The sequence below is a fragment of the Toxotes jaculatrix genome, chromosome 17 (genome assembly GCF_017976425.1).
Source record: "Toxotes jaculatrix isolate fToxJac2 chromosome 17, fToxJac2.pri, whole genome shotgun sequence".
NCBI lineage: Eukaryota > Metazoa > Chordata > Actinopteri > Toxotidae > Toxotes > Toxotes jaculatrix.
In genome coordinates, this window is record NC_054410.1 from 15,917,237 (window position 1) to 15,939,369 (window position 22,133).

Below are 22,133 nucleotides of genomic sequence, written 5' to 3' on the forward strand. Positions count from 1 at the left end.
CCTTTCTCACAGTGTGTGCTCTGCACAACCTGCACAACCAGCTGATGTTGCATATGAAGATGAATATTTATGATACAGTTTTGAATTTACAGCAGAGTTCTGAATTAACTTTGAGGAACGCCTGCCTATCTGAATTAATGTGGTCTGAATTCAGATATCCGGAGTTGTGCCGTTTTAAACTGATTTTAACATGATAAGAATTTTAATTTAAGTGTTCATATATTTAGCTAGAAAATGAGAGTGTCCATTATTCAGAGGTTAATTTCATTTTAGATGAAAAAACCTTTGGTCTACCAAGGATAAGAAAGTGAGCCTGAGTGGAGCTAATCAGATAATCAGGACTTTGTAACGATGCATTGCCAGTACAAAGCTCTGATGAAAAGAGAGAGAGAGAGAAACTTATAACGTGAAAATGTTTTAACAAGATCTCTTTTGCATTATTGAAAGATTTTTTTGGTGATATATCTTTTTCATATTTTCATCATGTGAAATAGCAGCATGACTACATATTCCAGTGTACCATCTGAGCGTATTCCTAAAAGATTACAAGGGTACTGACTGTGTACTCTTGTAAAATCATTTAAAAGCATGACTTACTATAACTACACAAATGAAACAGTCACATGCAATAGGTCTGGCCTGTTTGCCAGATGTACATAATTGTCCCTGTGTCTTTGCTGCATATTTGTGTTTCTGATTTCCCTACATAAATGAGAATGTCACGTTTGAATGTTTGAATTTATTTGAAATACATAGTAAATACAAATCCCTCACAGAAAAAAATAAACATTATTTACATGAAAGCAAATATTCTGACCTATAATGTGTCCATATAAAATATATCAACAAACTCATATATGTGAGACAACCACTCAAAGCAAAAAGCAGTTAGTAGCAGCACAGTCTGATATATTTAACCCAAAAATGCCCATCAAATACACACTGTAAATACAAAGGATATGACTCCATCTACATGACAGAAATAGATATGAGACATACAAGTACAAAAGACTTTACAAAAATTAAAAATAACTGGCTTACTTAATTACAAACTGTCTGCCTTGAAATGTCTAGCTGAGTTGTATAGAGACATCAGAGCTTTTATATATTGTGGGTGTTGTCTTAATCTCTCTGAAGCACCATATTCAGATATGTTTACGCATATTAAGCATCCACAAATTGGAAGTATTATGTCAATCAGGCTTTTCCTCCATTTTGTAATGTACTGCTATTCACAGTGGATTTCTTCACTTCTATCCTCATAGACTGAGTCTCAGCTCGTGACTCCAGCTTCACTCCACCCGAGATCCCCAGGGATCCCAGTACAGCTTTCCCAGTCTTCAAGCTCTTGGACATTGGGATGCGGGTCAGCCCTGTGCGAGGTAACTGGGCATCGTGCCCAGTCTGACAATAGAGAGAGAGTGAGTACGGTTTCTCAGGCAGGGGAATGAAGACAGGGGAGCACTTGAGGGGGACATAAAGAGTAAATAATGGAAAAGGGGCAAAACTAATTACAGGGGGGAAAAAAAGAATTTCTAAACAATGTAACTGATCATATCCACTAGAGGAACTGTGTGAATGAACAATGTAAATATTTATCCATTCTTTCACTCGAGTCCCAGCGGGTGAGCACTTGTCCAGGTTAGGTTCCAGTGTGCTGTTACTGGTACAAGGCTGTTTTGTGTCAGCCATGCAGGGCACCGAGCCCTGTTTATGAATGTAAACATTGCATTCAACTATAAATAACAGCATGACTGTAGCAGGGTGGCAAAATGCCACATCATTAGCTCTGCTGTTCTGAGCCCTGGCCATTGGGTCATTTCTGTCACGCTAACCATCTGAGCCACAAAGAACAAGTTATGAGGTCCACTGAAACACAGAGTGAGATAAAGATTTTAGTCAAAGGTAGATATCTCAAAATCTGGTCAGCTAAAACCCAAACTGTCCGCTTTGCTGGGCACCATGTGAATGAGATTCTTTTGTTTTTTTTGCATTATGAGTGAATCTTTGATAATTCTATATTATGGGAAATATGCAAATTCACTTTCTGGTGAAGAGTTAGATAATAAGATCAATACCTTTCCCATGTCTGTACACTAAATACAAAAAGCAAAAAAAACAACAAAAAAAAACAAGTGTAATTTATTTCATAATTTAGATTAACAGAACCTTTAAATTAAACTTACCATGCTTTGTGTTGGTCTGGAAGTGGTGGATGTAACAGGGGAAATGGTGATACTGCTCATCACTTTGCTCTGTGTGCTCCTGGTAGCAGTGGTGGTGATTTGGCGGGGGGAGCGCAAAACCGTCCCAGTTGACAAGGTCATTTCCTTGCTCTCTGTTACAGCAGCCACTGGCCTGACTACCATCTTTGGGGTGATGCTATTACCTAGATGAATATGGATCTTGTTATCTTCAGTGGTGGTGATGATGCTCGTGTTGTTGTGGCCCTTCCGTATAGGAACTGGGACCATCTGCTTCTCCGGTGTAACCTTGAACACAGCTCGGCCCATGGTCATCTCCTGGGGCTCTGGGGAGGCGGATGCTTCAGGCACCACAGCAGTGCTGACTGTCATTATAGAGACAGGGGACAAGGGCCTTCCTGAGGCAGTGGAGGAAGGTCGGCTGCTTTCTGGAGACTTGGCTCTGGATATAGCTGTGATGGTGACTGGAGACTTGGCTCTTTCAGGACCTTGAGGTCCAGTGGTGGGCTTTCTTCTGGGGGTTGGAGCAGAGTAGGTGGGAATGATTGTGATTCTGGATTTAGGTTGAGATGGGTTGGGGCTGAGGGGAGCTGTGCTAGAGAAAACGTCCTCAGTAGTAGGGCTGCTAATCTCAAGAGTGGCCATGTTGTTTTGATGGTCTGGTGTTACTCGGATGTGTAAAGGCTGCCCTTGCTTTGGGGACATGGTCAGTTCAGAGGGCAAATGATCTCCATTAATGTGCAGAGGCTTCTCCAAGTTGGTCTCTTGAGGGGTGCTGTCCTTTTTCCTCATCCAGGGAATCCAGGATCTCTTCATGCCTAGGTCACTTCCAGATGACGGGCAACGCTCAATAGCACCAGTCTTTTCTGTTGGCTTCTTCAAACACTTCTGTCTGAGGTTGCTCATGATGTGATTTTCTTCTTGTACAGACTTTCTGATAAATACAGCTGGCGTATCCTCTTCTGCTGGCCCGGTGGACGATGCCTCTGTCTGTACTCCAGTGGATGTCACAGCAACTTCCACCATTCTCCTCCCATTCAAGCTGGGCCTTAGTGCTCGACTGTGGCGCTTTGCTATCTCCAGCTCTTTGGTGAGATGGAAAACTTCAGTGCCCATGTTCTTTGCTTTCTCCTCCTCCTCCAAGAACCTCTGCTGCAGAACAGAGTAGTCCACTTGCAGCTGAGAAAGCTGGTCCTCTTTGTGCATCAGTTCATGGATCTTCTCTTTGAGAGCTACCACATCAGCTTGCAGTTCCCTGGTTTTGGTCTCCTCTCTCTTGCATCGTTGTCGGAGGTCTTCTTCCTGGCTTTCTTCCTCTCCTTTTTCAATAGCTTTGTTCCGCGCAATCTGATTCCTCATTTCCTCCACCTGCTGGGAAAGAATGTTGGCTTTGTCTTGTTCAGTCATGAACCTTTTCTCCAACATGTCGTACTGATCCTCTGTCTTGATCAAATCTCCTTCTACCACTTCAAGTTGTTTGAGACGATTTTTCAGGCGCTCAATTTCAAAGGTCAGTTCCTTTATTTTGTTGTCTTCTCTTCTTCCGGGTTCAGGCATTCTTCCCAGTTCACATTTCACTGAATTCCTCACTGACAGCTTTTCTGCTTGCTCAAACCCATCTAACCTCTTTTTCATTTGGCTGATTTTGGAATTAAGATCCTTAGATTTATCTATTTCATAAGCTAGCTTATTGCTTAGCTCCCCCTTTTCTGTGATTAGATTTTCTACTTTGGTTTCCATCTCTGATTTCAACTTCAAGAGCTTTTTGCTTTCTTCTATCAGTTTCTCAGTCACCTCCATAACCTTACCCTGCTCAGCCTTCACCATTGTACTCAAATCCTCCTTTTTCTTCTCATCTGACTTAATTCTTTCCATCAGGGTCTTTCGCTCTTCCATCAAAGCGACAGTCAATGACTTCAGCTTGCTCAAGTCATCCTTAAGGCTCAGCTCAGACTTTTCCAACTTGAGTTCAGAAGACTCAAGCTCTTTCATGCGGATCCTGAGTGCAACAACTTCATCTGAGAGCTCTTTGGTCAGGCCCTTCTCTCTCTCTAAAGCAGTGTGTAACTGTGCACACTCAGACTTGCTGATGTTGAATGCACCCTCAAGTTTCTCTAACTCCATCATTCTTTTCTGGAGCTTCTCCACTTCCAGCCTGAGGTCTTTGCTTTTACTATCCTCCTCTTGTAGCCTTTTTCTTAGCTCCTTACACTGATTTTCAGTCTTGGTAATCTCCTCATCCTTTCCCTCCATTTCCAGCACCCGCTTCCTCAAGTTCTCCAACTCAGCGATCAAGTTGGAGTTGCCACACTCCCCTTTGCCAATCTTCTCCCTGAGCTCCTGCAGTTCCTCCTCAGATTTCCTCAAGGCTCTGTTGTTCTCCTCTAGCTCCTCCACTTTGTGCGTGAGCCCCAAAAGTTTGGCATTGAGTTGACGGTTGTGGAGCTCCTGACTGGCCAGCTTGGCATTCATCTCCTCGTGTTGTTGGGTGAGCTTGGCAGATTTCTCTTTAAGCTCAGCCTCCAGGCTCAGCACCCTGTCGCCATCCTCCTTAGCACGCTCTCTGGCTTCAAGTAGTGCTTGCTCCCTCTGTTGCAGCTGCTGGCTGAGCTCCTGGACCCGCTGGCTCTGTTGGTCCATTTGCTCCAGGTGCTGTTGGCGCTCATTGACCAACATCAGGGCAAAGGACTTCAGCTTGACCAGCTCCTCTCGCACTTTGGCCAGACGTTTAGAATGCTCCTTCTCCTTTCTTACCTGGTAGGCTTTTTCGTTCTCAAGCAGCCTCTTCAGTCTAAAAATGTGAGGACAAAAAACAAAGGCAAGACATTAGTTTTGTGTTTCATTGATTGCAAAGTCAGTAACTTTGTATCTGTGTTTGCCATTGTGTCATAGAAATGTAAATTTATCTCTGGCCCAGAACGCAATGTTTTATCCCAGTTAATGTTTCAGTGAGTGATAATGAGTGATAATCCTGATTCTATTCAGACTAGTTTGAGGATAAAGGTGCTCTCTCTTTCTGGAAGTCATCACCATAACACACAAACCCAATGTACAAGTTTTCATTTCAAATATATTAAAGAAAATTAAAAAAATCAGGAATTTTACTACACACAATGTTATATTTGGGTGCTGAGACTAAGTCCAATACTTGAAACTATTTCTATATATCTAAGACAAAAAGAGTATTTTATTATATACAGTATGTTGTGCAATAAACAAAAGGTCAGACAAGCTATGCTACTATGCAGAACAAGCAAAAGGTTTAAGAGGGAAAACTAGCAAAGGTCTACACCACAACTCCCAAACAACATTTTCATCCCTGTTGATTGGATAGAAACTAAGAACACAAACTGCTTGTGAAAGTTTAACACCCCCCTCACCAAGTGGTCTTCTTTTCTCTTAGCTTCTTTCTATGCTGCTCATGCACATTCTCATCTCCGGCTCCAACAAAATGCATGCAAAGCAGATTGAATGCAAAGCTGCATCGTCTCCATGTACACTAACAAGGACAGACTAATACAATATTCTGCCACAGCATTTTTGCATTGCAAAAGAAACCAAATTACTTGGCACCAGCACAACAAGGACGCTTGTGCAGATTCTACAGTTTAAACAACCTCTGAAGGTTCACAATCAACCTGGTCTAAAACATCCTGTTACCTCAAATGGGATTAGTTTCACATCTCAGAAACAAGCCCTATTTAAAACTTACCCACTATGGATGCCCTGTAATCAAACACACGGATATTTCTTCCATTATATAAAATCCACTGAAAACGCATAAGAAGCAGCAGGGGCCTCCTTTTCCACAGATCTTCCACCATCACATTCCAAGCATGTTATCAGGACAATGAAAGGTGAATAAATACAGTGGAGCACCACCGGACCTCTAGTGAGTGATGTCACCTCATCCATATAAGGCAGTGATGTGTGCATGAGAAAGTGTGTGCTGCTCTGTTTTGGACACTGTTATAAGGGGGTGGGACCCTTGCCACAGGAGGAGCGTTTTTGCAGCTCCCCCTAATTTTCATGCTTTCATGGCATGTTTGAGGGAAAACAAGCACAGACAGTTTTTTTTTTTCAATTCAGAAAGTTTACAAAGGTACTAGAAGGAACAAATAAATATTAATATTTTTCTCAGACAAAATCAGGTTCACTGCAAGGCTGGTGAAAATTAAATTATATCTCCATTTTCCAAAGTGCACAGGATATTGCCTCTGCAGACCGGAAGCCATAATCTCACTGGTACAGAAGACAAGGGCAGAATGTCTGCTGTAGTTCCACTCGAGGGGAAACTGGACTTGAACGGGGTTCCCTGCAAAGTCTACATGTGATGAGGAAACCAGATATGGATGAGCTGAATGTCTCCCTTGAGGCGAAGAAGATCTGGGAGGATTGAACGTAACCCTGACAATAGGTTCATGAAGTGCTCGTCCCAGACTCTCACATTGGAACTGGATAGATGCAGATATGCACACAACAAACTACAGTTTTCACAAACCTATATCCCTGCTAATGAATTAAATTTGAAAGTGTTGATTATCACTTTGTAAATGGCAGTAAACATCTAACACTGATTCATATTACAAGCAGCTTGTAATATGAATCAGTGTGTGGGATTAGCATGCCTACAGTACAAATGAGCCATCCAGATCTGAGAGTGCAACTCTTAAAATTCATACTTACACAGTCAGATGTCACTGACACCTTAGAAAGTGGCACTCTAAAATTACTAACATGCAAAGGTCAGAGTCATGATGTCAGTGGTGTTTGGCACCGGTGGTCAAGTAATATTACGAACTGTAGTTTAATCTTGCAAGGTTGTGCTCTGTTTCTAAGGAAAAAATAACTGTGAATAAATTGGCTGTGTACAGTATATCCAGTCCTAAGTGGCAAATATAAATGCTTGGCTACAAGCTGTGACTAGTTAGTTTAAACATTTTTCAAGGCCATTTCAGGTTTAAAAAGGTTGTTTGAATGAGGGTGTCAACTTCTTGGGCAACTAAAGTGTTTGTAAGAAGTAAAAACACATTTCTTAAGCATGTACACAGGTGCGATCCGTAAGCCAACATCCACAAGAGAACTTTTTTTTCCTCATCATGGAACAACATTTCATCCAGTGTTTCCTGGGGAATGTGCTCAGAGGCACTGCAGCCCCCCCACCCCCACCCCCGTGTCAGGAGGCTGAAGATTGAAACAGACACGAACTGCCAAAAATCTGTCAAAACACTGTGTTGTACAGTAATGGCCTCTCTTGACAGAGAAAAAGCATTAAGTGTTAAGCAAGAGAGTTAGTGATAATGTACAATATGGAAGACTGATATGGTGCTAAAAGAGAGAAATCAGAAGCAGAGTGGACATTAGGCTCTTTAAAGGCAAACAGTAGGTCTACACACTAGTGTATGCACATGCTGTGCTGACAGATTGTTGAATAATGTGTAGTTTGCATCCTACAGCTTTAAAGTGACAAGAAATTTAAAATTTCAGGCCTAAGTTTTCCTTTTCCATGCGTGACTTTAACTCCCTTCATGAATGGGAGTCATTTCTTCTGTTAATCATTACTCACACCGCCATGACACTTAAATATTTTAACTTCTTGATATCTAAATTGCTCTGTTTTTTCAGAGGGTGTTATTGGCCAATGGCTGCCAGTCAGAAACAGCCTCTTCAGTGCCCATCCTCTGCATTCCTGCACGTTTGGCTTTTTCTGTCTTCACCCAGATGGCTGGAGGAGATCACATCGATTAGGACGAGATGATGACATGCCTCCATCTCATCTGAGAGTGAATGTCAAAACAGAGCAGTACCAGACATGGGAGATTAGTCCATGCTTCCGTGTAGGTGTTGGCGGTAATATTTTCGTTCTTTTCATGTTTTTTTCCACCATCATTTCATGGTTTAAATACTTCTTCTCCTGCTATTCTCTGTTTTTTTTTTAACCTTCTACAGCTCTAACTCTGATGGCACTCCTGGCCAGTTTTATGACCTTTAACAGCAACAGACAGAAGAATCTGGGCTCTGCAGGTGCTGACAGATCAAGACCTAGCAGAGATCACCCCCCTTTACTCTCCGAGTGAGGTGACAGAGGCCGACCTGTGCATGAGCCAAGGAACCTGCTGGAAACTACCTGGCATTAGAAGGAGGTCAACTCTTTCTTGCACGCAAACCAAGCATCAGCTGAAAGTAAAGTGGGGGTTCATACGATTTCTGCTTCATGCTTCAAACTGAAGCCTGGGCTTACTGCACTGGGCTTACTGCACCCCCCGCCCCCTCAGCACTGTTGGTCGGTCAGTTCACCACTTTGGTCCAAGCTCAAATATCTTAACACTTGTTGCTTGGTTTGCCATGAAATTAGCAACAGACCTCCCCCCATATGGATTGTAATGACTATAGCCCAAAGCACCTCTATGTCTAAATACCTACTCACAGCTTCTTAAAGGCCCTCCTGTACTGTCACAGCTACTTTTGCTACGATGGTAGAATCCACAAATTTGACTGCACATCAAAGTGAAAACCGAACACTTGACTTTCATCTCACAATTTTGTCTCTGCTTGACTTCACTGTACTCATTCATGCATACATTTTGCTCCGGGATAGATGTGTTTTGAAGTAAATTTTTGCAGAATGTCAGTCAAACCTAATCTTCAAAACCCAAATGGTAAAACCTGCACACACAACATAAAATCATAACTCTAGATACACTCTGTATAAGTTAATACAGGCATGTGCACACTGATTTACAATCTTTATTGAACTGTTTTAAATCATGATTACCCTCTTTCCCCGTCTCATGAAACCAGCCCGAGGAGTAGCTATAACACTAAGCTAAAGTCTGCGGCTCATTTCCCAACTCTCTCCCTCGGAGTGTGATGGCAGCTCAGCTGTCATGACTGTGATTTAGCTTCCATGGTCTGTTTCCTGTGTCCTGCAGTAAAAGCTCAAGGAATAGGGGTGTGTGCCTCCGCTGGGTCAGCACTGCAAATGGACTGTTTGAAGTTTTGACAGCTCATGAAATGCAGCATACGAGAGGTCTCTCGTCTGCTTTACATTTGAGTGGCCATACTATACAGGCCACACTACCGGAGCTCTCTCTCTCTCTCCTCCTCTGTCACACATGCTAGCTTGCCTTGTTTGGCAAAGAGAACCACATATTAACTTACATTTGCACAATTAATGCACACAATATCCCGGTCTCTCTGGCGTATTGTGTGAGAATGGGCAGTGATGCATTATGGGAGCTGCAACAAAATACATTCCCCAACAAGCAACAGCCAATTAGACTCTTCCATCTGTGAGGACTTTAATTAGTAGGGCCTCCTCTCGCATACACATTCAGTGCACATCCACACCAAGATAGTTTGGATCTCTGTGAGGCCCTCGATGCACACATCTCTGATGTTGGAGAGTGTGTACACCCCCCCACCCACTTCTCTCTCCCCCCAACCTCTCATCCCCCGCCTCCTCTTGACCAACAAGCCAGGTCACAACCTCAGCGATGACTTCATTTCACAGATGATGTCATGGGAGATTCACTCCTCTGAAACGTCCATTATTCCTCCACTTGTCTTTCCTCCTGCTCCTCCACCCAGTGGCTTCACCTCCTCCTCCTCTCCATCCCTGACCTCCCTCTTTCCCACAGCTAAGTGCCTGACCCCTTCCTCACCTACAGTTTCCACTCCACCTCCCTCCTCCCATCCCCGAGCTACGTACCTCTCCCTGTCAAAGGAAGGTATGTGAGGTTATCACTTCAGTAACCAGCTCCCCCCCTTTCCTCTCCCCTCTGTCGTGCTTCATCGGGTTGATGAGGCCATCTTTCACACATTCTCCAATGTCAATGCATTCCTTCGGCCCACTTCTCCCTGGATTTAGGTTCCACACTGGTTTTATAAACCATGTTGGCTCTCTAATTCATATTTTCACGTTCTCCCTCGCCACTCTTCTCCTCGCTAACTGCTTTCACCTGTTTCCCCTTCCCTATTTCTTTCCAGCAAAATTTTCCATATGAAAAACATATTATTTTTGTATTAGTACGAAAAATAAAGTTATATTGACATCAAATGTAGAGCTGTAAGTATATTGCACCACTGATAGTGTATATAAAAATTAATGTTTTCATTTTTCCACTGCATATATTTGCAATCCATGATGATGTTGTATGTCAGTGCTAAAAAACTGCTATTTTTCTGTTTTAATTTATATTGATCTATATCAACAATATATATTTTAATGTGGACAAAACTGCGTTTTCTTCTTTTTCTGTGCTTCAGTTATATGTGCATTTCAAAAAGGGTTGCTGTGGTACCTCTAAGGCCCAGTCCCTACAGTCCTCTTCTCTCCACCCTCACCTTTCTCTTTCCTGCTCCAGAAGGTTGGTGAAGTCGTCGCTCTTGTTCATGTAGTCTACATGTTTGCGTTTCTCTGTGTCCAGCTCGTGGACGGTGCGACGGTGGCACTTCTCAGCCAGCAGCAACTGACCCAGCATCCGCCGGTACGTGTCCCTGTGCTTCTCCTGCAGACGCTCCAGCTGAGTAAGGCCAAAGAGTCACAGGGACACATGCAAACACATGTAAATACCATGGAAATATAGAAAACAGACTTTTCTTTTCTGTGGAGTAGCCTATTATGCAAGCATTTTCTGTAGAAAGAAGGTGAAAAAGTTGCAAATGAAAATATAGAAAATATACAAAGTTTAGGCTTTTAAATTTCCAATTACAAAGACAACTTCGTCATAGATTTTTAGAGCTCCTATCACAACAAAAGCATTGTGAGTTAAACATTACCTTTCTTAATGTTAAATTTAATTTGTAAATTTAATTGACTTTCTCGTGACTTAAAAGCCCAGTAAACCTGTTAATAGAAAATAAAATCTTCATCATCCCTAAGAGTTTGACTAATTTGGAGATGTATTTGCTGACAACAGGAACACTGCTGCTACTCAAGAGTTGCCAACAGACCTCAGCTATAGGCTTCTGGTAGACACTGTGGTTGTGTGGCTCGGTGCCAGTGATGAAGCCATCTCTCTGAAGGGCCTGGAGGGCAGAGCTGGGGACCGCAGAGCCGTAACGTGATTCAAGGGCCTCTGGGACGGTCTGTTTACACTTTAGCATGCAGATAACATCCTCTCTGGCCTGAAACCACACAGACATACGAAGACATATTAATGACATAGCTTATTGGCTCGAGGAGGACGATTTTGTGTTCTCTCCAACTAGGCACCTGTTTGAAGTAACTGGCTTCCTAATGTCTCCAAAACAGTCACTTACTGAAGGACTCTGGCATATTAAATTGCCATTTTCAACCACAAGATGGAGCTATTGTGCAAAATATTGCAGTCTCAATCTGATCCATAGATACTTTCACTTCAAACTAATCTTAAATTCATCCACAGTGTATGTTTTCTTCTCCCCATTATTGCTCTCAACCTAGTTATTACAGAAGGTGAAAGGGATGCTATATGCCCCTTTCAATGGGGAACAACATTCAACCCACCTGAACCTCTCCTTCCATGATTCCCAGCAGTTTCAGTAGATCCTCTTTGGACAAATCCATGATGTCCCCTCTTTCTACTCCAGCCTCAGGGGAGTCCAATAGTAGCTTCTCTTTGTCAGTGATCACCTCAACCTCCACCTTATCCTCACCCTCATTCTGCTGAACTTTGGCCTTCAGGCTCTTCACGGGCAAACCCACTTCCTGTTCTGGGCTGATGTCACGGTCGTCCTGTGGAACCCCAAGCACCCCATTGGCCGGGCTCTCCACCCCGCTGCTTTTGGACCTCATCTTCTGCCTGTACCAAGCACAGAAGAGACAGGTGGGTGATTTTCCTAGAGCAAATAGAAGGCTGTCATTCATGTGTGTCTTTTTGGCACACTTTGTCTTGTTATGTTACATTCCCACTCATGAAACATTTTGTGTTAAGTTTCATTTGAAAGTTCAGCCACTGAATATCTGTAATACTTTAGACTGTGTCAGTGCATGGTCACAGTTTACAGTGAGTTTTATGACTTTGGCCTTGACCACCTTTCCTCATATCACAACTCCCCATGCGCTGCCTTACTGACCCACTTTTATCTGAAATGCTCACACACTGTGCACATGCACGGAATTACAACTTGGTGATATTGTCCTATGTAACGTTCCTAAATGGAATACATATTCATAATTACCCAGCACTGTGTGTGTGTGTGTGTGCGTGTTGTACGTGGGTGTGTACATTCCTGACACGTCCCGTTCTCTCACAAGGGTTGTGTATCTCATGCTGAGTGTTGATGGTCTGGAAGCACATTTGTGGCACTCCTGGGTGCTCTAACCTTCTCTGCTGACATTAAAAGTTGGAGTCAAACATTTTATCCAGATCCTGAAAATAAATCTGTTGACGACAGACATTAAATCTAATCCTACTACTGTCGAGGTGGCCTGTAGCATGCTTGTAATGTAAACTTGATTTCTTAGACACACTGTGAATTGGGAGAAATCACTGAGAAGGTACAGCAGTGCCTGCTGTTCGCTCATACTTTGCACTAAATCAGTGTTTCCAAGCCTTTTTTTTTGTGTGGATAATTGTAACTATTTTTTCATAAGATTTATAAATTGAACTCTGATTTGACTTGTTTATCCAATACTTTTAGCAGTTTTAACTGTTTATAAATTACTATTCGCTGTTTTAAGTATTCATCCATTATCCTTAGCTAACTGCTTGCTCTTTCCATTTCTTTTTGGGTGTATAGGTTTCTGTGTGAATGCACGTGTGTTTAAGCTCTATGACAACAGCCTTGAGACACTGAGCAAGTGCATTCTTTGTGATCAGTTTCAGATGTGACATCAACAGCACTTTTTAATTACAGAGACACAAACAGCCCCCCACCCCCCCACCCCTAAAATCCCCGCCATAGCACCCTGGTGATGTCATAGCACCCTCACCTCTGAATCATGCTTTGAGACATCCTGAGCAAGTTCCCCAAAATGCCCGATGATACAGAGACCCAAAGCGTAACAACATTTTGAATCAGTGTAGGTAGATGATAAAAACCAGTTTTAGTGTTGTGGCTGGTCAGTGTAGAGGTGAGGAATGAGACTTTCTATATGCAGTGTTAAGAGGCTTGAAAGTGAGTACATCAAAGGTTTCGGTTCACATGTAGAAAAATGTTTATCTTCTCCTGTAATAGCAGTCACCAAAGTTAAGACTGCAGTGAATTCTAATGATGCCTGAAACCAGTCTCTTTGAATCCCACCTGATTCCAGGAAAAAGACCCAAGCACATGAGAGGGGGAGGGTGCAAGATAACACTGACTGCATGTCTCAGTTCAAACAAAAAAAAAAAAAATCTAAAATCTGACAAACCAACACATTAAGTACATTCCTTATCTTAGTTCTGGGAGTTCAGTGAGTGCACGTTGGCTCCAAGGAGATCTGGTTCTTAACTGGAGATTAATTGCAGTGCCTTCTTTCCTGTCCATAACTATTAGTTTCAGCTGTGGGCTCTCTATCACTGAGTCAAATGTCATAGTACAGCAGCACACACAAGCGCTTACAATGTTCATGCCACCATTCAGGCAGTGCCAGGGAGTCCAAACGACGCCCAGGGGTGGAGGGCATTAAAACGGGCACCACTGGGGCATGAGAGTGATGAAACATAGAAACATGTGCAGTACTGTAAGTGACTCGGGCAGAGTATTGCTGACAAAATGGTTGATACCGAGTTAGGCACTCAACAGTTTATTTTTAATTTCTGGGCCGATGCCATGAAAATCCTGAGAACCTACTGTAAGAGCTCGCCTCAAATTCAGGTGTCACTCCCGTTCAACATGGCAAGCAGATTAGTGTGTTGTAGTTGAGAGCGGTGTGACTGTAAAAGGTAATTATAAAATAGAAATGCAATGAAACATTGAGGATTAAGATTGTATTATTATATGTATTAAACACAAATATAAAAATGTTGTTTTTTATTAAGTGCAGAAGGTCTGAACTTTCACTGTTGATATGTATCTCTGTGACCTAAGCAGTTCAATTTTTCACCCATGCACCTGTGCATTTTATTTGGCTTTAAGTAAATACATTTCTCCATTGAATAGACATGCAATTTATTTGGAACTGTGTTTCCAAATAAGCTAATATTCACTCTCTTTTCAGCTTTGTTTTATGGTCTCCATGGAAAAATACACAGATCAGGCATAACATTATGACCACTGAAGGGTGAAGTAAATAACACTGATTATCTCTTCATCATGACACCTGTTAGTGGGTGGGATATATTAGGCAGCAGGTGAACATTTTGTCCTCAAAGTTGATGTGTTAGAAGCAGGAAAAATGGGAAAGTGGAAGGATTTGAGTGAGTTTATCAAAGGCCAAATTGTGATGGCTAGACAACTGGGTCAGAGCATCTCCAAAACTGTAGCTCTTGTGGGGTGTTCCCGGTCTGCAGTGGTCAGTATCTATCAAAAGTGACAGTTGCTTTTTATGTCTTGAAATGAGACTGTAAATTTGAGGCTATTAAAACCAAAAGAACAGAGGGAGACTGCAGAGTTGGGTGATAATGTGGGATTATACATCATACATTATACATGGTAATTTGTTTCATTGTCAATATAAAAACATTTATTGATGAACTTTCATCAATTTCATGTGCTCCTTTGGTGACAAGAACAAGTTTGACAAGACTTGGTCATCAAAGTCTGTTTGTCATCAAAGTGTATTGATAAGTCTTTGTCATCAATACAGTGTCTTCGCTGTTTGATCCACCTTGCTTGGTCACTGAAGTCTTGATTGCAGTGAATTCTCCAGGGCAACAAATGTGGATTCCTGAGCCACGTGGCCTGCATACCAGTCTGGCATGCAACATTCCCCGTTGTCTTTATGGAAAATAAAGACAGAGAGCTGGCAGACAATAAGCCTTTACTCTGAGGTCTGCGTCAACAATGCCCACACACATTCATGGCATCTGAACCATTGGCGCAATGTCACTGACTGCCCGGCGTCTAATACCTTGATGTCTTCCAATATGAAAGGGTTTCCTAATACCCAGCGAGACCCCAGTCAAGGCCTAAGCCTAAATTTAAAGCAGGACCCCAAATCTATCCCAGGGTTTGGGCTAGTCCAGCTGTCACATCACATATATGAGTATTTATAGGCTCCACCAAAACACGTGCCTCCATTCCAAAGTGAAAAAAGGGGGCTATAAAATTTTGTCACTGGTCAGCAGGTCAGCATTAACATGTGCCAGATAGACTCCATATTACCTGTGACACACACACTGATTTAGAGTTGAAACAAGTAGTCAATTAATTGATTAGCTAATCAAGAGAAGACGAATCAGCAACAATTTAGATTATCGATTAATTATTTTAGTTATTTAATCAAGAAGAAATGGCAAATATAAACTGGCTTCAGATTCTCAAACATTTTAAAGAAGATTTTCTGCTTCTTTAGATTATTTTGAGTTGAATGTATTTGGTTTTTGAACTGTTGGTCACACAAAATTAGACATTTAAAGATGTCACCTTTCAGAGATTACCAGGGGGAATTTTTTTAACTGTTAGTTGCAATGTACTGGCTTTTGTGATCCAAGACTTCAGTGACGGGTCAATGTAAAGTTGTCCATTTCGTCTGAATTTAAAATCTGCGTGTGTTCATGTGCACATATTCAGCTGTAAAATACAAGAATCATTGGAATAATCAAGTTTAGCAGAGATGCAAACTGTTCTCATGATGGAGTCTGGTAGCTCTACTCCATGTCTGTGATGTTCATGTAAAGAGAAAAAGTGAGGAAGGGCAGAGGCCAGGAGGTGAAAGTCTGGCATGCAACCAAATTAATTTGCTAGGGATGAGGGATGAGAACATCTGTTGCAAATAACGTAACAAATCGCTATAGGAAAAGGGATTTGCCATTAAGAGTTTTGACATATTCACACCACAAACCCAACGTGACCAAACAAGGAGTTGGAAATGTTCTTTGCATGCGAGCGTTTGGCAACTTGTTCTGCCAGAGGACACTGATAAAATGCAGTACGCTTGAGGAGCTCTTCTGTCCTGACAAGAAAAACACACACGGCCGCCAAGATATAGGAATTTCAATCAAAACTGTAGCTGTGGATGAGATTCAAAGCTATAAGACAATCCATTTGATATTGAAAGTTTTGTAAGCACCTATTTCCCATGCAAGGGTACAAAGGCGCAGCCTGTTCCACGACTTTGATGGACAGCACATTCCACCCTAGATGGCCAGTGACTTCTGGGGTCAGATTTTACATAACAGATATGTTCTAGGAAAATAAAGACACTGTGAGCAGAGAAGGATGACAAGCTTTTTCTGTTCAGACACCAGCTCCTTAGGATTTAACTTTTCAGGGCTTTTTTTTGTCCAGTAATACTAAATTAAACTGTCAAAGAGTCTTCATGGACAAAACCCAAGCATTTACAGCTTGTCTTACTGTAATGACGACTTCTATAAATACCTCGAAGCGACAATAACTCTAACGTTGACATGCCATATTAGAGCAAAATGTCAGCGTAGGTGGTGGGTTTCATCTTGTAGTATTCTCCTGATGTCACATTAACCTGATCCTCTCACCGGAGTCTAATGTAGCTTCAGGAGTTAAGGTTTCACTAATAAGCAAACTAAGAGGAATGTCGGCGCTTCTCTACAAGTAAATTGCTCCCATTAATGAATTACTTGAGATAAGGGACAATTTCACACACCCTTCGCATCATAGATAACCCTGCACAGGTAGTTCCTGAATCAGTCACTTAGAAATTATGATATATTTATGATAGTTGTGCTGGTGACAGTTTGTTAAATATTCACTTTGAGACTTTCACGCGATCTCTGTGTAAATCCACAAGAGTAATAGCATTTCTTCACAAGCTGAAACAGTCTCTAACTTTGGTCATGCATTATGAACACTGGAGTGTGTGTGTGGGAGACTTTGATGCATATTTCATACAGTCACACAACATGCAAACCTAACTGTTCTTAAAGCGCCATACTGTCACCAAGCATATGGACTGCTGCAGCTGCTGGAATATGTGACTCACCTCCATCTGTCATAATTAGTTTAATATGCAGTACATAATGGGAAACATGAACACATTCATTGTTTCTAAGAGTTAAACTTGTTAAATTGTAGCCTCAAAACAGGGAGCAGTTCCCCCCAGCAACAGCATTTATGCAGCCTATTGGGAGCATCCATAAATCAAAGCTTACCTATGAAGATTCTTCTAGACTAATGGCATGACTAGATATCATCTTTACAGCGTGGAGATCAAGGAAGAGATCAAGTTCTGGCTGTTCTATGAATAGAAACAGCAAGACAACATATGGATGAAGCAGACTTAGATATGGTCCAGTGTCAGGGGGTCAGCCATTTGTCTGAACTGCTGTGTTGCCTTATCGGAAGAACTAAGCTGTTTTTATCACTTTTTTGTACATTGCAATCAACCCATGTGAACATGATGAAGCTTTTTCATTTAAAAGTAGTGCCCTGTTGTTTGCTAGCACACTAACTTTATAGTCACATTTTAAGGTCAATAAATGTGTGTTTGTCAGTTTGTTTAGGATCTTTTTAGCCCTAAGCTTGGAATGATACTATAATGTTGGTGAGCGCTCGCTATGTTTTGTGTTGTGCTCTTTCGTCTATTGTTTCACCTTTTTCCCATAGAACAAAAAGTAGTTATCATAAAAACAATGTGCATTGTTGCAGGTGGGACAAAAACAAAGTAGAGAATAGGATGGCAGGCAGCTGAAGAACTCTGTCTCACAAACAGTGAGAAATTACAGCGTGATGTTCAATCTTCAGCTCAAAGTAACGATCAGCCACAGAGACCACTAATCCTTATCTCAGTGACTTCAGTAAATACACACTGGCTTAGTTTCTTCAGCTAAGGGACAACACTGGACAGATAAGGTCTCTGGGTAGTTGTCATCATCACACACCAGTCCACTGGACGAGTCATGATTATGTCACTTCCCCCTGAGAAAAAACACTGATGAGAGGAGAAAAGCATGGGTTGGCTGGAGAGGGTGGGAATATGATTGGGTTCAGCTAATACTTCCCTTCTGTGGAATTTCAAAAGTCTCTTACATCAAACCAAAAAAGGTTTTTCTGATGAGAAAGATCCTGTGCTGAAAGATTAGCCAGACACATACTGTGCATGGAAAATACTTGTTAGCCTAGTAAGCTCCGACGAACCTGAAACACTTACAACAATCTTGATATTTCAACTGTATGTAAACTCATGAGTGACCTCACTATTTCTAATATTATTACATGTCAAGAGCCAATTAGCAACCAATCTACTGTTTATAGCAAGTATGCGTCAACATCTTGCACGTTACGTATCAAATGTTCTTGAGAAGATCTTGGGTTGCTATGGAGTTTAAGGACTTATTTTTAAACGGAGGGAGCATGAGGTATAAGTGCCACTATTCTGCGAAACATCCAAATGTGTCTAAACTGCATTTTTGGAATTCAAGACCAGAGGCCTGTGTACGACTGGAGCTGTGCATATGTCAGTGACAGCTGTTGTTGAGGCCCACCAGACGTATGGGGAAGACACTGACTATACTGGCAGCGATAAGCTCCGCCTCCCACTATATTGTGTTTCTGTGCATGTACATAGACAACACACGAGCACAGACACACATGTAGTAGTATGTACAGTAGTAAGAAAGGAATGGGGTCAGCGAGTTGATAATGTGGGTGTCAAAGAATAATGAAAGAAATGTGTTTGCTCAAAGCATTAGCTCATTCTGGCAACTCTTACATATTTGAAATATGGCTATTATAACCCTGTTTTTTAAATTTAATTAAAATTATTCTCTTAACTAGTTATCTTCTTTTTTCCAAAGTTTTGTTTCTTATGGCAAGGAGATAGTGCCACACCTCACACCTAAACTATGTCACCTTCTGCATGAGCAACATCAAGTGACTCAGAGCTATAGTAATGTCATGAGGTAAGCCAGGGAGACATTTAGTGCATCTCAGATCAGTGCTGCTTTGGCAAACACCCAAGCTCAGCCAGCTTGGTTTCAGTTTAAACAGGGACTACAATATTGATTTACAGTAAGACTGATTCATTTACATGCTGAGATTGATAACTGCCCACTCAACATTCACATATCTGTCTTTTTCAAACGGCTATTTGGCTGACTGAGATCCACAGACCTTCCAGAGCATGTGTCAAGTGTGAGAGGATGTGTTTAGATAAAGTTGGACCACTCACAAAAATGTTAATGAGTAATATCTCTGCACCAGTTCTCTTTGTCTTGTTTCAGTGGTGATATCACTGAGTGCACAGAGGTCACATAAGCTGGACAGGGTGGGAGGCAGGGAGAGAGAGGAAGGGTGAGGTTGCACAGAGCCCCTGGACACTGACAGCAGCCTAAGCCACACCTGCACTAGATTTCCCTACTGTGGGTGAGATACATTTTACATTTTCTTTTCTTCTTACCGAGGAGAGGTGATGTGCGCCTTGACAAATGCACAGCGTCTAGCAGGAGCCATGTGTCTCCTCCGAAAGGCCGATGACTTCATGCGGATGAAATGGAATTCATTTTGGCGTCATTACAATCCATAAATATTCAGGATGAAAGATGTCATCCTGCTGCAGCTCGTGAATGCCTGCTAAGCAGTGATGTGTGCGTTTACACTTTGTATTTGGTGTGTGAGTGAGCCATAAGTGCAAGAGTGAGAGCTACATGGTGCTGAAGGGGTGTTGGAGTTGGCGGATGTGGGAGACGCTGAGGGCAAAGGTTGCAAGTGTGTGTCTGTGTGTGTGTGTTTAATATGAGAGCATATCACTGCCAAACATGAACTGACATATAAGCTCTTTTGCCTACATTCTTAATATCTCAGTGCACCATGACCACCGTTGTCTGGGGAAGTTGTGGGCTTCTCTTCCCACATGCGAAGCACAAAAGCCCTCACACTAAATGGTCTTCATTCATACAGCAATATAATGTGCAGTTCACAGAGAAAGGTTTGATTCATGACTCCCTCCTTGATATATGCATTATCACTATGCCAAATGTGTATTGCCAGTAACAGCACTAAGAGTAGTCACTTGTCTTCTCACAGGGGAGTAATTAAGGCAAAATGTAGAAATCCATATTATTTGAATGTATAAAAAGTGGTTGCTGAATCAATTACACGCTTCAAGGGTGAAGCTGTTTCATTCATAAGGAACAAACACAACTCAAATGAAGCCTAGAGGGTGGATTTCTTTAAACCAGCGCCTTTTATTGGCTTCATAAAACAGATGACAGTTCAGCAACAGCAGCACCTGTACCTGAGGCTTTTCCTGCATTTCAGGCTGAAAGCAGAACAGCTGATGAGTCCTGCTTTGCCAGAAGCACATGGTTGTCTCGGGCTGTTTCCCACACAAGGGCAAGGAGAACAGGAATGTTTTCATGAGGAGAAACTGAGGGGAAGCTGACTTACCTGCTGTTGTGTTGTCCCCCAGGTTTAAGCAATTAGTAGCCACGCTAAGTAATCCAAGAAAAAGGCACAAAAGGAGTCAAGTGTCCTCTAATATCCTCTAGCTTGTGTGGTCCACTTGTGGTGTCTGCTACTGAGTGGTGCCAATAGCCATCTCAAACTCTGCTCTCTCTCTCTCTCTCTCTCTCTCTCTCTCTCTCTCTCTCTCTCTCTCTCTCTCTCTCCTTTCGGTTCTTCGGGTCAGGGAGGGAATGGTAGAGAGCACTAACAGAGCACTGTAACTTCCCTCTCTCTCACACCCTCCTTCTTTCACTCCCACAGCCTATCCAGTTTTGCTCTGCTTAAGCACTCTAAAACACACCTCTCATTTTCTTTCCCCCCTATCCTTTCCAGAAGTCAGTTGAAGAGTGTGTGTGAGAATAAAAAAGGCAGAAGGGGGTGAAGGAGGTAGGCAGGGACTATTCTACTCCCTCTCAGCAGATGAAAGGGGCCGTTGCCCAGTGAGGAGAAAGGCAGAGGTGCAGTGTGACGTCCTTTGTCACAGGGCCAGATCTTTTCACTCAGCTGCATCCTCCATTGTCTCTTTCTAACTCTTTTTGACCAGAGTCACAGAGACTCAAAGTATAGCTCTATATTTAACATGTCCACTTTCCAACATGGGTGCTGTTAGCAGCTGAGGCTAGCTGAATGCTTGATGTTTTGGCTGGCCAACTAAAGAGTTAATTCTCCCCGCTGACCCTTGGTGACAGCTGAACTCTACCATGCCATTCTCTCATGCTGGGAAAGTCCGGTGACAGCAGCCACCCAAGCCCTAACAGTGGTCCAAGGAACCACCAATTGCTGACTTAGGAGGGCTGAGTGTGGCCAAACTCTCCAGGACTTTGGAAGCTAGACAGCCTTTTTGGCTCTGCTTGTAGAAAACAATCTAAATTAGGCCAGAGAGCAAAAGCCGAGGTACAGTAATTGTACTCTGCATCAATAGGAATACTTGAGGTTGCTGCCAGGATACTGCTGAGCTAGACATGTGCAGGGTTGTAGTAGAAAGTAAACACACCTAAACTTGGTTCACCTACCTTTTTATTTGTGGGATAATGTTTACACACTTTTCAACATAAATCTTGGATATCTTGTAATCTTGTAAGGCACCAGGTAAACTTAGTAAAATGGCTCTTTTATAGAAAAGAGAATTAAGACCATGACTGGCATAAATTCCTCTTCACATCAGCATTAAAAACAACAAAAGAAAAATCTGCGGTGAAACCAGTTCAATGGAATCACTCTGTTCATGGGGGTAAACAAATATGCCTCAAGTTCACCTCTTGTGAAAACTGTGGCCACTCAAATTCGCGCCTTTGACTGAGAGCAATCTGTCTCAAAAGTGCTGGCAATTGAGGGAAGCAAGAGATGTGGAGCCCAAAATGCAGTAAGTTAGTGTAGCTTCTTAGCTGCATTGCATCAGCTACTTTGATTGAACATAAGACCATCAGCTGCAGTAGGTTA

At 42.2% G+C, this 22,133-nt stretch overlaps 1 protein-coding gene across 1 annotated transcript; it reads right to left on the reverse strand.

Moving 5' to 3' along the window:
* Positions 1-730: 730 nt before the first annotated feature.
* LOC121197081 (filamin-A-interacting protein 1-like) lies at positions 731-20,774 on the reverse strand. Its single transcript, XM_041060468.1, has 6 exons — positions 20,637-20,774; positions 11,695-11,989; positions 11,160-11,333; positions 10,551-10,729; positions 2,187-4,995; positions 731-1,404 (listed from the first exon to the last, which is right to left on the reverse strand). The coding sequence occupies exons 2-6, from the start codon at positions 11,980-11,982 to the stop codon at positions 1,198-1,200; spliced, it is 3,657 nt and encodes a 1,218-aa protein (XP_040916402.1). The 5' UTR covers positions 11,983-11,989; positions 20,637-20,774; the 3' UTR covers positions 731-1,197.
* Positions 20,775-22,133: the final 1,359 nt, after the last annotated feature.